Here is a 13892-nt window from a genome sequence, read left to right as displayed (position 1 = left end):
GAGGCAATACGGACAAGAGCAAAATTATGGATGGGAGAATGTTATGGAGCAACTTACCATTTTTCCAGGGACCTCATCATTCTCATATCCTTTTAATTTATGAAAAGCCTCTACTGTTCCAGCATAGTCAAGATTGGGTCTTGAGTTAGTACTATATGCTTCAGTGAATGATTCCAGAAAATATCCATTTAATCTCATGCAGTCTCATTTGGACCGAAAATCCAGCTGCAAACAACTCTGCCAATTTTGCTTTAAACTTGGTCAATAGGAAATGCGTTATATTGAAACGAGCTGCTTGTGACAGCTCACTCCTTGTAGATAGAGCATTCAGCCATAATAGGCCCCTGCTTTTGCCAACCAAGCAGAAAACTGACAAACTGACAAACCTAACTTTAAACTCAAATGGCAGAACTCTTGGATTTGAACACTTGGCATTCTGTTTGGTAGAGATTCTCTACTGCCTACAGATGAGTGCCACTTGTTAGTGGTGTACTTGAGCTTCATCCGAGAAAGTGAACACAATCAATACTAAAACTCAGTGTTTCATTGTCAGCGGTGTTGCCACTCAGGCAAGAAATTAATCAAAAACCCCAACTGTTTCTTCACGTGCATGCTAAGTTTCCATGGTTTTGTTTCTAAAAAGAAAAGGGAGTTATCCTGTTCTCTAACCAGCACTATTTCCTGAATGAACGCTATAAAATTAACACCACCAAAAATAGTTTACAGCTAACTTTTTATGTCTCAGCATCATTTGTCAGAAATGGATGTGTTTGTATTTTATTAACAATTACTTCTATATGAAGTCAATATAAAAATGTCATGCTTTGAGATGTTTCAGAAAGCTGTGACAAGCTGCTGTACAATTGCAAGCCTTTCTTCCCATGCACTCTGGCACTCAACTTTATACAGTGTTGATGGACTGCCATGGGAGAGCAACTGGTGATAATTTAAAAGTTTAATTTTGACTGTTCTTGAACTCTAAACAATCTGAAATTCATTCTTGACTTTTTGTTTCTATTAATCTAACACTTCAGTGAATTTCATTGATGTAGCTGATATATTACTGCTGCTATTGATCACAATGACAGACAGTGATGCTCAAACTGATAGTCAAGGAGCAGCTTCCGCGTGACTGCTTTTAGAATTCTCCAAAAAACATACAGCACGCTCAGTATTTCTGTTATTGTTTCATCTTGATTACCCACTTATGATAATAATTTAACTCCAACTATAATTTAATTCTCCTTAATCATCCTAAAATTTGAGTGGTTGCTTAATTTCTCCTGAAAGAAGCTCAATAAAAGAAAGTTGCTTTAGATTCTATGTTTACTACAGGTGAAATATAAAGACATGCTATAACTTTGGAATGGCACTTATGTAAAGTCTAACTTAAGATGCACCGCTGATAATATTAATAGAACACCAGTATGATTTATCTCATGTGGAAATTTAAAAATGGATGCAAAGACTCAGAGGAATGAGCTGCAAGTATGGAAAAGGCCAAGCGCTGCAATACTAGAGCATACAAATGGAGAACTGGCATTTAGTGTTGCTGACTGTGAAGAATGGAAGCCAGGACAACTCAAAATGTCAGGTGCGTCTGTGCTTGGTAGGAGACTAGCAGAAGGGGCCTTCATGGTCCAGTTGACAATTGCATATCAACTGCAGCAAAAAAAACAGCAAAAGAAATGGGTATTTAAAATGAGATGCAGCTTCCAGCAGAACAGAAAGCACTTAAAGCAAACCATTTGGTCTTATGAGTCATCAGCGTGTAAATATATAGTATGATTCACAAGGCTCACAATTTGATATGTTTGTGACACACTGTGGCTCAAGCATGCTTTTAATGGTACTTGTTTGTCCAGTTAGAGGGTAAGAGGTGACAGGTAGGTGGTCTATATCTAGTTGTGAAAAACATCGTCCATCTTGAAGACGTAGATAATGTAATTAAATTGGCTGTCAGGCAGCCATTATTCAGACTTACATTCTAAGACTGTCATTTTAACAGTAATAGCCACTAAATTCCAGGAATTGACTCTGGATTCAAGCTGGCAGTGTGTGCATTGTAATAAATGTATCTACTAATTGCTATAGTGTCTGAATGAGCAAACTGATTAATTAGGCCTTTGTCACCTATTCCAGTAGAGAACTCTAGCTTTAGACATTCTAGATAAGTGAATGCTTTGTTTTAGATGTGCTTTTTAACTAGCACTCCAATCTTGCAAATAAAGCTATGCAGAATACCAGAGAGAAAAAAAAAATCTTTTCAAACAAGGCTTAAAAAAAGTTGAAGTGATGAATAAAATGTCCTGATTTTTGAGACATGGTTATGGAAAGATCAGAGTCTTGTTCCTTAAATTCAGGTAATACGTTGTTTGCCTATTTTGCACAAGGGCAGATTTTGTGAGTGCTGAGGATGTTACACTATTAGTAAGTGTAAGCCTCAATTCCATGAAACACTTCTTTATATCAAGTATGCTATTATATTTCTTTATTTTAATCTGTATGCCAGTCATAATGGTCATTTTGCCTTTATAAAATGGGTGCATGACTGAACAACAGCTCTTACCTGTTTTAGAGTTGATCCTCTTAAAACTAGATAGTGGTTGTCTGTGAAATTGGTAACGGCTTCTTTTGTGACTTAATAGTTCAGTACCAATCCATTCTGTATTTGGTTCTTTTGTATGTATGTTTTGCAAATTTTGGAAAGCAAATTGTTTTGCATCCAGGCATTTTCCATTGTTGCTGCGTATAATTTGCAGTATATAAAGCAAGGGAATTGTGAATCTTTTTGCGCTTTCTGCTGCATTAAGTAAATGAAGAGGACAATTCATTGGGTAATCATCTCATGTACGTATGATGACATTTCCGAGAATATGTGTACACATCTCGGCTCTGATAAATCATACCCGAATGTGCTTTGGAAGATTTGTCCTCACCTTCAACTCATTAATATAGCTCTGTGAGAGGAATGGGGCTAAATGTTTGATTCCTATTATTGACAGAACCAGGGAGAGAGTGTGACGAGCTTGTTTGTGGACATGTTACTGCCTTAAGTAGAAACTGATTCAGGTGGGTAGAAGCTACCTTCCTGCAGGCAAAGGGTAGTCTGTTAAAACAATTAAAGAACAAGTTGACGCCAGGATCTGAGGCATCTGGCTGAATGGCAGCAGAAGCCCAGCCAATGCATTAAGGAGGCTCCTGGGGCAAACTGTGAGGGATAGAGGGAGCAGGAGGGCAAATGACTTGGCAGCATTTTAAGCTCCAGTCCCTGCTCCCGACATATCGAGGTAACTGCAGCTACAGCGATAGGCAGCTCCGTGAGGCTGGGTAACATACTCCACAGTGAGAATCAGGCAGCTCTGGCCAGTTCTCCTCCCAGTTTATGAAAGGTCTTCAGCGGGTGCCTCAAGATGGTGCTGTCCTCTTGTACATACATATATCAGTACCTCCCACCTTTCACAGTAGGGTGTGGCCAGTTTCTCAGGTTTGAAAGTGTCTTGTTGACCCTCCAGCCCCAGAACCTGCCTGCCATCCTTCATTGTGCCCACTCCCAAGCCACCAATTGCCAATTTGTAAAATAAACTGATGTTGGGATATGGAAATGTGCTCAACATCAGGGTCACGTCCCCAGGACTAGAATCCAGCCCATCGCATTTGTTTCAGACACACGTTCAGACAATCCAATAGCTGGGACAGTTCTTTGTTTGCTGAAAATGTCATCAGTGTATTCAGCTGCTGAAGTACTGCAATCTGCCAGACTACTGCGGAAGATATTAATGAAGATAGCCAGTTTACTATCCATTGATGTACAAAATGAGTGATGATACTAGGGCTGATTTCCCCAGCTATGGTTCCAAATAGCTCCTGAAAAATACTTGCCAATCTTTTGTTTGTATTTTACTTCTAAGTAGCACACAAACTTCTTCCAAGTTTTATTTAGTGTCTGTACCTGACTGTTCCTGAAGAGGGTGCAACAATAAAGATTACATGCAAATGAGTATCAGAGATCTTGCTCAGAAATTTCCTCGCCACTTGTAGATCATTATTATAAAATCTGACCCGATTGCTTACAGTGCTGGCATTTAGTGCTAGCTGTATTAGTGGGGCAGCCTGTTAGACTCTAGCAATGCTGAAATTTGGTAAATTGTTTTCAAATTCATTTAGCTGTATTTGAATGTGTCAGGAGTGGCTGCAACAGTGCATTTTGTGTATAATGAGTTTAGTTTATCATACAGCTCCCCAGGAATAAAAGTAAGGTAAACCATTTGGTGTTTTTTTTAGACAATCTCTCAAGATCAAGAATGATTTGCTTTCAAATCATTGAAAGGACTGAGAGGTCCAATTTGTGATCTGCAGACTCTGCTACATGTGGGGCAGATGGTACTGAAAGGCTTGGCTGGACAGGTTGTTTTAATGTTTATGTGCTCCCTGTCTCAACTTTGTCTATTAATTTATTCAATGTCTTCCCGAATGAGCATTCTCCATTTCGTTGGTCACAAATCAGAGTTTCCTATAAATTGGTAGCATGCTCAACATCTTGAGGGTTCCTTTCAAGACATCCCAAAAATATTTCTGCTGTTTTTCCAGGAGACTTTACCATGACTGAGTTCTGAGTTGAGCAATTGTCTAGGTCAAGTAAAATGTATGGCTAGGGCATCACATACATCCCAGCCATGTCTGCCCTGCCTGCCTGAGCTTGCTAACATTTTAAACTATTTCTCTTTAACTCATCCCACTTCATCCAAGTAAAAGATGTGGCCATGGGTACCTGAATGGATCCCAGTCATGCCTGTCACTCTGTGGGATTTATGGAACATTCCTTGCTTCAGTCCTACTTGGGCCCTCTAACACAACTCATTCTTTGGTACAATGACAACATCATTAATGCTGTGTCTAAATTCTCATCTGGGATTAGAAAAAATAGTCAATTTTCTATCTAATTTCTGTCCTTTCTTATCTTCATCTGGTCCATATCTAATTGTTCCCTTCCCTTTATTGACTTTTCCTTTTCTGAAGACAGGTTGTCCACCAATATCCATTTCCAGCTCACTGACTCCTTCAGTTACCTCAGCTATACTTTCTCATTGTCAGCTTCCAGTAAGGACTCCAATCCAGCCCTCAGTTTCTCCATCACATCTTCTACAGCGGTGTGTCTGACATGTCCTCAGTTTTTTTCTCAATAGAAGGTCCCCTTCACAGTGTTGGACAGGGTCATTAGCCATGACAAAGAAAAGAAGTTATAGTTCCAAGTTGGGGTGGTGTGAAAGGATACTTGAAGATGGTAATCCTCATGCTATTACTTCACTTTTTCTTTCGGTGATATAAATTACTTGTTTGGAAAGCTATGCTGTTGATGATTTGGCAAATTGCTGCAGTGTATCATATAGATGGTATACAAATAGCACTTTGAATGAAAGAGGGTGTGAACATTTAAGGCAGTGGATAGTATATCAATAAAGCAGGTTGCTTTCTCTTGGTGAATGTTAAGCCTCTTTTGCATTATTGGAGCTGTACTCATTCAGGAAGATGGAGATTGACTGTTAAATTCCTGTGTTTTTAGTGGTAGAAAAGCTTTGAAGAACCACATGATGTAGAATTCTCTGTCACTGACCTGCTACTGAATGATTAGTTTTGGGGTGAATTGTCCAATTGTTTTATTTCTGGTCAATGATGACACTGCCGGGTGTTTGTGGGGGAAAATTCAATGTTGGTAGTGGTATTGTTATGACATAGGGGTAGCAAGCCAAATCAAATCTGCCTTACTAGCACTGGATTCATAACACAATGGTCTTAGACCATTCAATGAGCCTCAAAATTGCTCATTTGTTCTTAACCAGACTTTGCAAATAACAAATCTTGGACACTAAGATTATAACTTACACAAAAATCAATACTTCATTTTTAATGATGTAACTGTAGCAGAATATAGATGAGAGCAAGACAATCTAATTAATATCTACAATCAAAAGCTGAATTTGATTACAAACCTACACTCTCAAAACTTGACACAGTTAAGGGATGAGCTTTTGCAAAATGGGCAGCATTTTGTAATGGGTGACACGGTAGCTCATTGGTTAGCACTACTGCCTCACAACACCAGAGTCCCAATTTCGATTCCAGCCTCGGGTGACTGCCTGTGTGGAAAGTTTTCACATTCTCCCCGTGTCTGCATAGGTTTCCTCCAGGTGCTCCAGTTTCCTCCCACAGTCCAAAGATGTGCAGTTCAGGTGAATTCGCCATGTTAAATTGCCCATAGTGTTAGGTGCATTAGTCAGAGGTAAATGGGCCTGGGTGGATTAGTCTTCGGAGGGTCAGTGTGGAGCTGTTGGGCCAAAGACCTGTAGGGAATTGAATCTAATAAAAAAAAATTGTAATTTGGTAGTTTGATAACCAATTCAATGATAAATACCTTGGAAGATTGTCTTACAGTCGTATAGGAATGAATATCTGCTTGAATTCCAACGTTTATGATCAATGCAAAAAGCTTCTGCAGATTTTTCCTTGTAACTCCAAACTGGGGTTATTTTCTCAGAACTTTCAACAAGTCAATAACCGGAGAATAACTAGTGAGAGCAAAACCAAAAATTAGCCTGCCCAAAATCTAATGAGAGCCAGTTCACTCTTCATTTTCTCTTTCTTTTTCAAAGTTCTTTGTGTTTGGCTGCCCAGCACTAGTCCTCCCTGGATTGACCAATTCAACATCTAATCAGTAGCTAGTCCCTGAACATAACAACATCTTGGTGCCGAATTGTCTCCAATGTTCTTATAGCAGTAATTAACCTCCATTATCTTCCCAGGCCAATTTCCAACAATGTGTTTACTTTTTTTAAATTCCTTCTTTTTTGAAAACAAGCTGTTGTTCAAAGTTCAATTCTCAACTGCAAACCAAACTGTTCCAAACCAAAAATGCGAAAAAAAAGGAACAACAATAGTGAAAACCAAGGGAGAAGATGGTCTTGTTTCTTGTTGGAGATATTCATTGCCTGGCCCTTATGTGGCATGAATCTTCCTGGCCACATCTTAGCCCAGAATTGAATATTGTCCAAATTTTACTATGTGTGAGCAAATGTTGCTTATTTTTCTGAGGAATTACAAATGGAACTGAACACTGCATTATTAACTTTCACCACCCATTCCAACATACCTTTCTCTCTTGCAAAAGAATAGCCCTGCAGATGCCTGTCATGTTCAAATAAGTGGGATTGCAAGATGAAAAAAAAACTGGGCATCAAACCAAGTGCTTGCAGTCTTTTGTAGCATAATTTTTGAGAGTCACAGGCCACCTGCACAATTAAAGAACAGAAACCTTTACTGCTGAAGTGTGGAATTAACGGTGTGAGTATCTCAACTTGGGTTCAGTCCACTGGGCTCAGCTGTGAAAGGTTGCAATAGCATAAAATCTTCAGTTTGAGGCCAGCTGTTTGCTTTTAGAGAAGTGAATGAATGTCTCAGCATTTCCAAATACATTATACAGAACTGTCAGGCCAATTCTACTAGAAGTCACTCTGGTTTTCTGGAATGATTGCCCAGAACTGATTAATACTGTCAATTTCCTAGTCAGAGGTAAAATAGGAACTCTTCACATCAGTTGTTACAACTTAACATAACTCGAGTTTTAACCTCTCTACTGCTTCTCTAATCTAACTCGGTTAAGTAAACAAAGTTGGCATTCAAATTCAGAGGGAAATAGGATCTTTCTGGCTTTTTGACACTATTGCCATAGCATTCTTTCATCTAATTGTTTCTTTAACACGACTAGGCTGTAGATAAACATGAGCGAATCTGTCATCGACACTGTTGAACTGACAACGTATGGACCAGTTAGAGCAGTTGAGTGTTATTTACTACCCAGATGGCCAAAAGTTAAAATAAAAGTGAAATGGTACTATATCTCATTCCTTCATTATTTGCTCTAGAACTTGTAAATTTAGGTAACTGTATTGTTGGCAGTGGTCTATAGATAGATTTTAGCTGGGAGGTGGTGGGGGGATGGGAACAGGTGGTCAAGAAGGAGGGTTGACTGCAAGGAATTGGTCAGAAGTGAGGGGTGGGACTGGGAGAATGACAGAAAACAATTATAGGAGATGCTGGCTAGGAGAGCATAGGCATGATTGGGAGACAGCAACCAGGTAAATGGGAGATATGATCAACAGGGAGAGAGTGAAGTTGAGAGGGAGTGCCCTGGGAAGCAGGATGAATCATTTGGGAGGAAGGCAGTGTCCAGGACACAATATAAAGGTAATTGGGAATGAAGTGGCTAGGCAACTGGTGAGTATATTTGGGTGGGACAGACTAGAAGAGAAAGGTTAAGTGTTCAGGAAGGAATAGCCAACGGAACAGGGGTGAAAGCAATCATAAGGGCAAGGTTGCCTGGCACAGCAGGAGATTCCAGCCTGGGCAAAAGAGGAAGGAGACAGCAAAGGGCAGACTTCGAGGCAGCAATAGATTGCTTTCACAGTCCGAACTTGCAAAATAGGGTCTCAAATGTTACCTTACAAACAGAATAGGCAGCAGGCTAATTAATGCTATGCCATGTAATGCTCACAACCTTGTCAAATTTAAAGATATTTAGAGGTAGAATATCTGCTTTGGCACAATTGGCAATCTGTAAGTAAATTGCTCTCAAAATTGCAATAATTCTCAAAATGTGCCCTTTTTGCTCAAGTTTCTATCATGAGCCACCATAATTAGGCACTGTATTAGGACACCTCTTTGCAATGAAACAATATTCCTTTATATATTGTTACAATTGGGTGAGGAGGGTATGACGGCTCCCCTCTTAAAATAGCATTGGAATTTATGCTGTACAATTGTGCAAATATTCAGCCATCTTAGATGTTGACATTTCAAGTCACTGGAGTGTTACTTCTGTATTTTTATTAAGAAAAATGCATTTACTTTTCAATAGAGCTTGGCTTTGCAAAAATATTTAAGAGCAGTAAACTGGTGCACTTGTATTAATGCAGCTAAAAATATGCTTATCACAAATAAGCATGTTTAATCAGTGTTTAGTCTACCACTTGTCTGTGTGTAATCAGATCTTAAATAACTAAACATGATTTAAAATTATGTACAGAACCATTCAATGGTTACAAGGGCTCCAGGAGTCAATTTTCTATAAATTATCTTTTATTTAATTGAAATCTTTTTCAATATGTCTTTTAGTGATCACATGCCTCAGAAAAAAAAACAATGTAGCGTTAACATTTCTTGATGGCCCACTAATTGACACAATTGGTGGAAAGGCACCCATGACTAACTTGGTCTGGGTGTGGGCTTGGTGGGCTAGGTCAGTTCCCACCATGGAGCTCTTTGAGCTAGACACAAAACTGGTGGAAATTCAATTCACACTGTACACAATTAGTATTTAACTCTCCCTAGCATTTGCTCTGATTTGGCTAATTATGATTGAAATTACTTAAAATAACAATGTAATTTAATGGAAACTCAAGACCAATGTTTTTACAGTGAGTTAGGAAAATAAATTAAGTAACTAATAAGTGTTTAATGAAAAGAGTAAGAATACCAATTTATAAATGGGAATGATCACACAAATGGGACGTGGGGTATTCATTTATTTGTTTGTTTACAAAATGCCAGATGAGAATTATTCCATCTCATTGGTTATTTGTACACTTTCAAATTATTGGGTAAATAATTAAGTCTAAGAACAGCTACATTCTCTCAAACATTTCATGCAGAGAAATAATGCTGATTCTTAACTGTTAAGTGAACATGATCTTATGAAGAAATTTGAGGGTCTACACATCATACTGTAGTAAGCACAAGACATTTCACTAGGTGCACATTGAAAGCAAGAACAAGCACAAAATGCATAAAAAAGACAAATCAGGTTATACGCCATTATTATATCCAATTGAAACTGTTATTGGAATTTGGGGCAATAGTACAATGTCAGAGAAAACACCTAGAACTTCATTCCTGATTTTGATTGTTCGATGCCACCACCAGAATTGTCAGACTGAAAAAAAAGAGCTCAAACTGCATGATTACAAGTTTTGTTTCTAATATAATGTTGTTAACAAAACAGGATTTGATCTTAATGATTCATGCAACATAGGCTGGAAATTTGGCCTGTTGCTTTTTCATTCATAAGATGCTCCAGTCCTTCAAGAAATGAAAAAGAAAATTAGTTATACCATTTCAACAATAGATAACTCTCCTGTTATGGGTAAATTACCCCAATCATCCTTCCAGATAATAGTTATTAACATAATACTGTTTTTTTCATATATTGATTTTAAGTAGTTTTTGTCAATTCAGATCTATTGCACACCATAACGTCCCAATGTTATGTCATTTCTTTGCATTAGAACTGCTTGTGATTTACTCCATTACTTCTCACAGAATGCAAAACTACTGCCTCTGGAGCAATAACAATATGCCTATAATTGGGCTCATTTATAACAGAGGGCAGATTTTCTTTTATCGCTCATATCACATGTTTCAGCCCGATGACCCTGTAGCTCTGTTTTTTTTAAGATACGTCATGAAGCAGAGTTGTCCAATTAAGGTATTTGACACAGATGTGCCTGCTCTGTTCTTAAGCAAACACTCTGTGGAATGTAAGATAATAAAAATCACCTTTCAAACAATAACTACACATTCTAAAGAACATAACACTGGCTTTTTCCTTCTTGGTCCACTAAAGGACTCTCATATTGTTGTCTAATTGTGAATCAGAAAAATGTTAAACCATCAACAGAGTAGTGCAATTTAGATACAAACTGACAGAATTAAGAAACTGAGAAAAACTTCAAAACTAAACTAGCCCAGGAATAAAATGGAAAAAATATTGAAAATTAAAACAAAATTGTCAGTCCCTTTCACCGGAGTTCTTTCAACTGAGTTTAAATTCACTTCTACTTGAGAAATCAAAGAACACGAACTTCAATTTAATTAACTACTGCATTAAGTAAATTCCAATCCCCACGTAAATTTCTATTTATACTTTATGATCTCAGAAATCCCTGCAATTAACTGCATTTTTTTCTGAATCTACTCTCTTTGCTCAGACTGTGTACAGGGGTATTGATCTTACCTTTGTAATCCTTTCACCATTACGCACATTTTATATAGCTTTGCTTGACTTACAACTGCACAGAATTTATACAAATTTCGATACTGCTAAAAGTATATCAGTTTTGATTGTAGAATATGCTTTTTGGGGCGACATCTGGAGTACCTCTCAGACAGATATTCAGGACATTGGCTGTTACATGTTGGTACTTTGGCCTTTGCCATAGAACAAAATAACAAGAAAGCACTACAAAATCTGTGAAAGATTTATAACTCATGATCAAATATTTAGAACTGTTTTCTGTTTAATAAAACAGAATTTGTTTTTTAAATTTAATATCATTCACGATATTAAATAAGGTAATTTCTCACAAACTGTAGTACAAATTAATGGGTAGATTAGCTAAATCAAAACATCTAATTTGGGAGAGAATCCAATAAACAGGTTATATTTCTAAAATGCGTGGCACTGTTCAGAAACTGGACTGTGTAAGGATTTTAAAAAGGCTGTTAGCTGATGCGATCTGTGAAGAAATCTAAAACCAGTTCTATTTGCGAGAATTTAGTACATTAAACTGATTAAAGAACAAGATATAGTCAAGTTCAGTTATCAGCTGTCTGCTGGCTCTCTTTTTCCAGAATAAAATACTCGAATGCTCAGTATAATCACAATAATCACTGTCCAATATGGCAGAGCAACTAGGACCTTACCAAAGTAGGTCATTGTAACACATGGTTTCAATTTGACATGTGTAAAAGTTTTAGCAAGATAGAACGCTCAATAGACAAAATGAAATCTAAAATTCAACTGAACTCGAAGTAAACGTTCTGAAGTAAACAGCATATTTAATAATTAAAGCTCTCTTTATTCTTTTTGTCTTGCCAATAAAACCCTTTCATTCCCAATCAGTGTACATACTTTTGTTTGAGTGGAATGAAACACAACATTGAATTTGAAATAAATTTACTTAAACAAAATCAAAAAGGCTTCCAGATATTAAGGAGTCACTAAAACTATTTCTGAACTGCTTAGACAGGTTGCATTTAGTTCGAGTTCTCTTTGGAGCAGTGTTATTGCCATTCAAGACATCTATCTCTATCTTTTCAATACAGCAGTAGCAATATAATGACAAACTTGCAAATCATTCAGAGATATTCATGTTATGGGGATTGGAAGAGTCAGACTACTGCCATATTCCATAAAAAATTCACATCTGCAGCCTCAGTCAACTTCCAATCACCACCTTTTGGATAGAATGGAATAATGGCTGCTAAAACCTTTGGCCTTGTGTATCAGTGTACAGCAATTAAATTCACTTCCTAATATCTAGAAACCTCCATAACAACTAATACAGTAAATCAGCATTGACAACTACTCAGAAATAAGCATGTGTGCTGAATTCAAAACACAAATTAAGGATAATTTTTGAAGGACGTAATTTTGTGACCACATATACTATTGTCTTCCTGTTCTTTTGAGTTATGGTTGGAATTCTTTCCATTGAGCTAAGTATTTGCTGTCAGCAAAAGCCAAGTCCGACCCCTTTTGGTCGCCGTAAAGCTCTAATGGGTTCAGCGATCCCTTTGCCGTCTGGTCCGAGGCCAGTGCCTGGAATCCAACCCATGTTTTGCAGCATTTGACTGCCGATGTTGGTTTCTGGGATAGGCTGGGCATTTTCACCAACAACCCCTAGGATTAAGACAGAGAGATTTAATCAGCATAGTCATGTGGAAAAGAGCAGAATAATCTGAATTATAGTCTAATATATTTAATTCTTAAAAAATTATTTGACAAATTGCTAAAACATTCAATCTTATCACATGATAACCCAATGATATCACACCTAGGTTCACAAAAGGTCAGTGAGGTTTCACACTGTTTAGAAGTTGATTTGGAACTGGTAAGAGATTGCACTGCATGTGAATTAAAAATAATGACGTTAGTATCAGTTCTCACACTGTTGACTTCCTAGTCTCAAGTGCAGTCTTCTCTGAAAGAAGGAAAAAGCATGAAGAATTGCCAATCTATCAGGACATGAAAGATCAAAACAGCAGCATTGAAACAAAGAAAGATTAAAAATACTTGCATTTATATATATCATCTTTAACATCCTCATGATGATCCAAAGCAAACTATAGCCAATGAAATGCTTGTAAATTACAGCCATTGTTGTAACATAGACAACAGACATCACCATTATAGAACAAAAGATGAGAGGAACACCGCTGTTAAACCCTACAGGTTTGTCGATAATTAAGTGAACATGGAGTAAATGTAATTATCATCTGGCACCTCAGGAACATTTCACTTTCTCAAAATTAGATAGGTAAAATGCCAAACAATTCCAAATGACTTTGACTTCCAACAAAATGGTAATTAACAGGAGAGATAATAGAAAATATTAAGCAAATTCCTTCTGAACTTAGAATGGCCACAGAAAGTGACCATTCAATTGGTTGCATCCATACCAGCTCCCTGCAAAAGCAACCCATCCAGGCTTATTACTGTCCCTTCCCTGCAGCACTGCAAATTTCGCTTCCCCACCCAGATTTCCCCTTGCAATCCACAATCAAGTTTGCCTCCACAATATTCCCAAGCAATGACTTCTGGATCCTAAACGTCATGAAAAGTCTCTTCACATGTTGTTGTTGCTTCTTTTACCAAGCGCCATAAATCAATGTCCTCTGGCCCCAATTCACTCCGCTCAAACCCCTCACAATTCTAAACATTCTCAACACATATTTAGTAAAACAAGCCAGAGATTATTCACATCTATATGATTTAGGGTCATCAAAGGAACCTCTCATGTTGTTACATTATTTCAAATAACCATCTGCAGACAGTTTTG

At 37.6% G+C, this 13892-nt stretch overlaps 1 protein-coding gene across 1 annotated transcript in view; it reads right to left on the bottom strand.

Moving 5' to 3' along the window:
* Nucleotides 1-9563: 9563 nt before the first annotated feature.
* Nucleotides 9564-13892, bottom strand: part of gpatch2 (G patch domain containing 2) — a 304781-nt gene continuing 300452 nt past the window's right edge. The window contains 1 exon segment of the mRNA XM_087991317.1: nt 9564-12733. Within this exon segment, the coding sequence (XP_087847443.1) occupies nt 12564-12733 (170 nt within the window). The 3' untranslated portion in view covers nt 9564-12563.

The sequence above is a fragment of the Chiloscyllium plagiosum genome, unplaced genomic scaffold, assembly GCF_037043375.1.
Source record: "Chiloscyllium plagiosum isolate Xiang-an unplaced genomic scaffold, Cpla_swu_hap1 HiC_scaffold_10, whole genome shotgun sequence".
Taxonomy (NCBI): Eukaryota; Metazoa; Chordata; class Chondrichthyes; order Orectolobiformes; family Hemiscylliidae; genus Chiloscyllium; species Chiloscyllium plagiosum.
The sequence above is the reverse complement of the archived record's forward strand: the minus strand, read 5'-3'. Positions and strand labels throughout refer to the sequence as shown.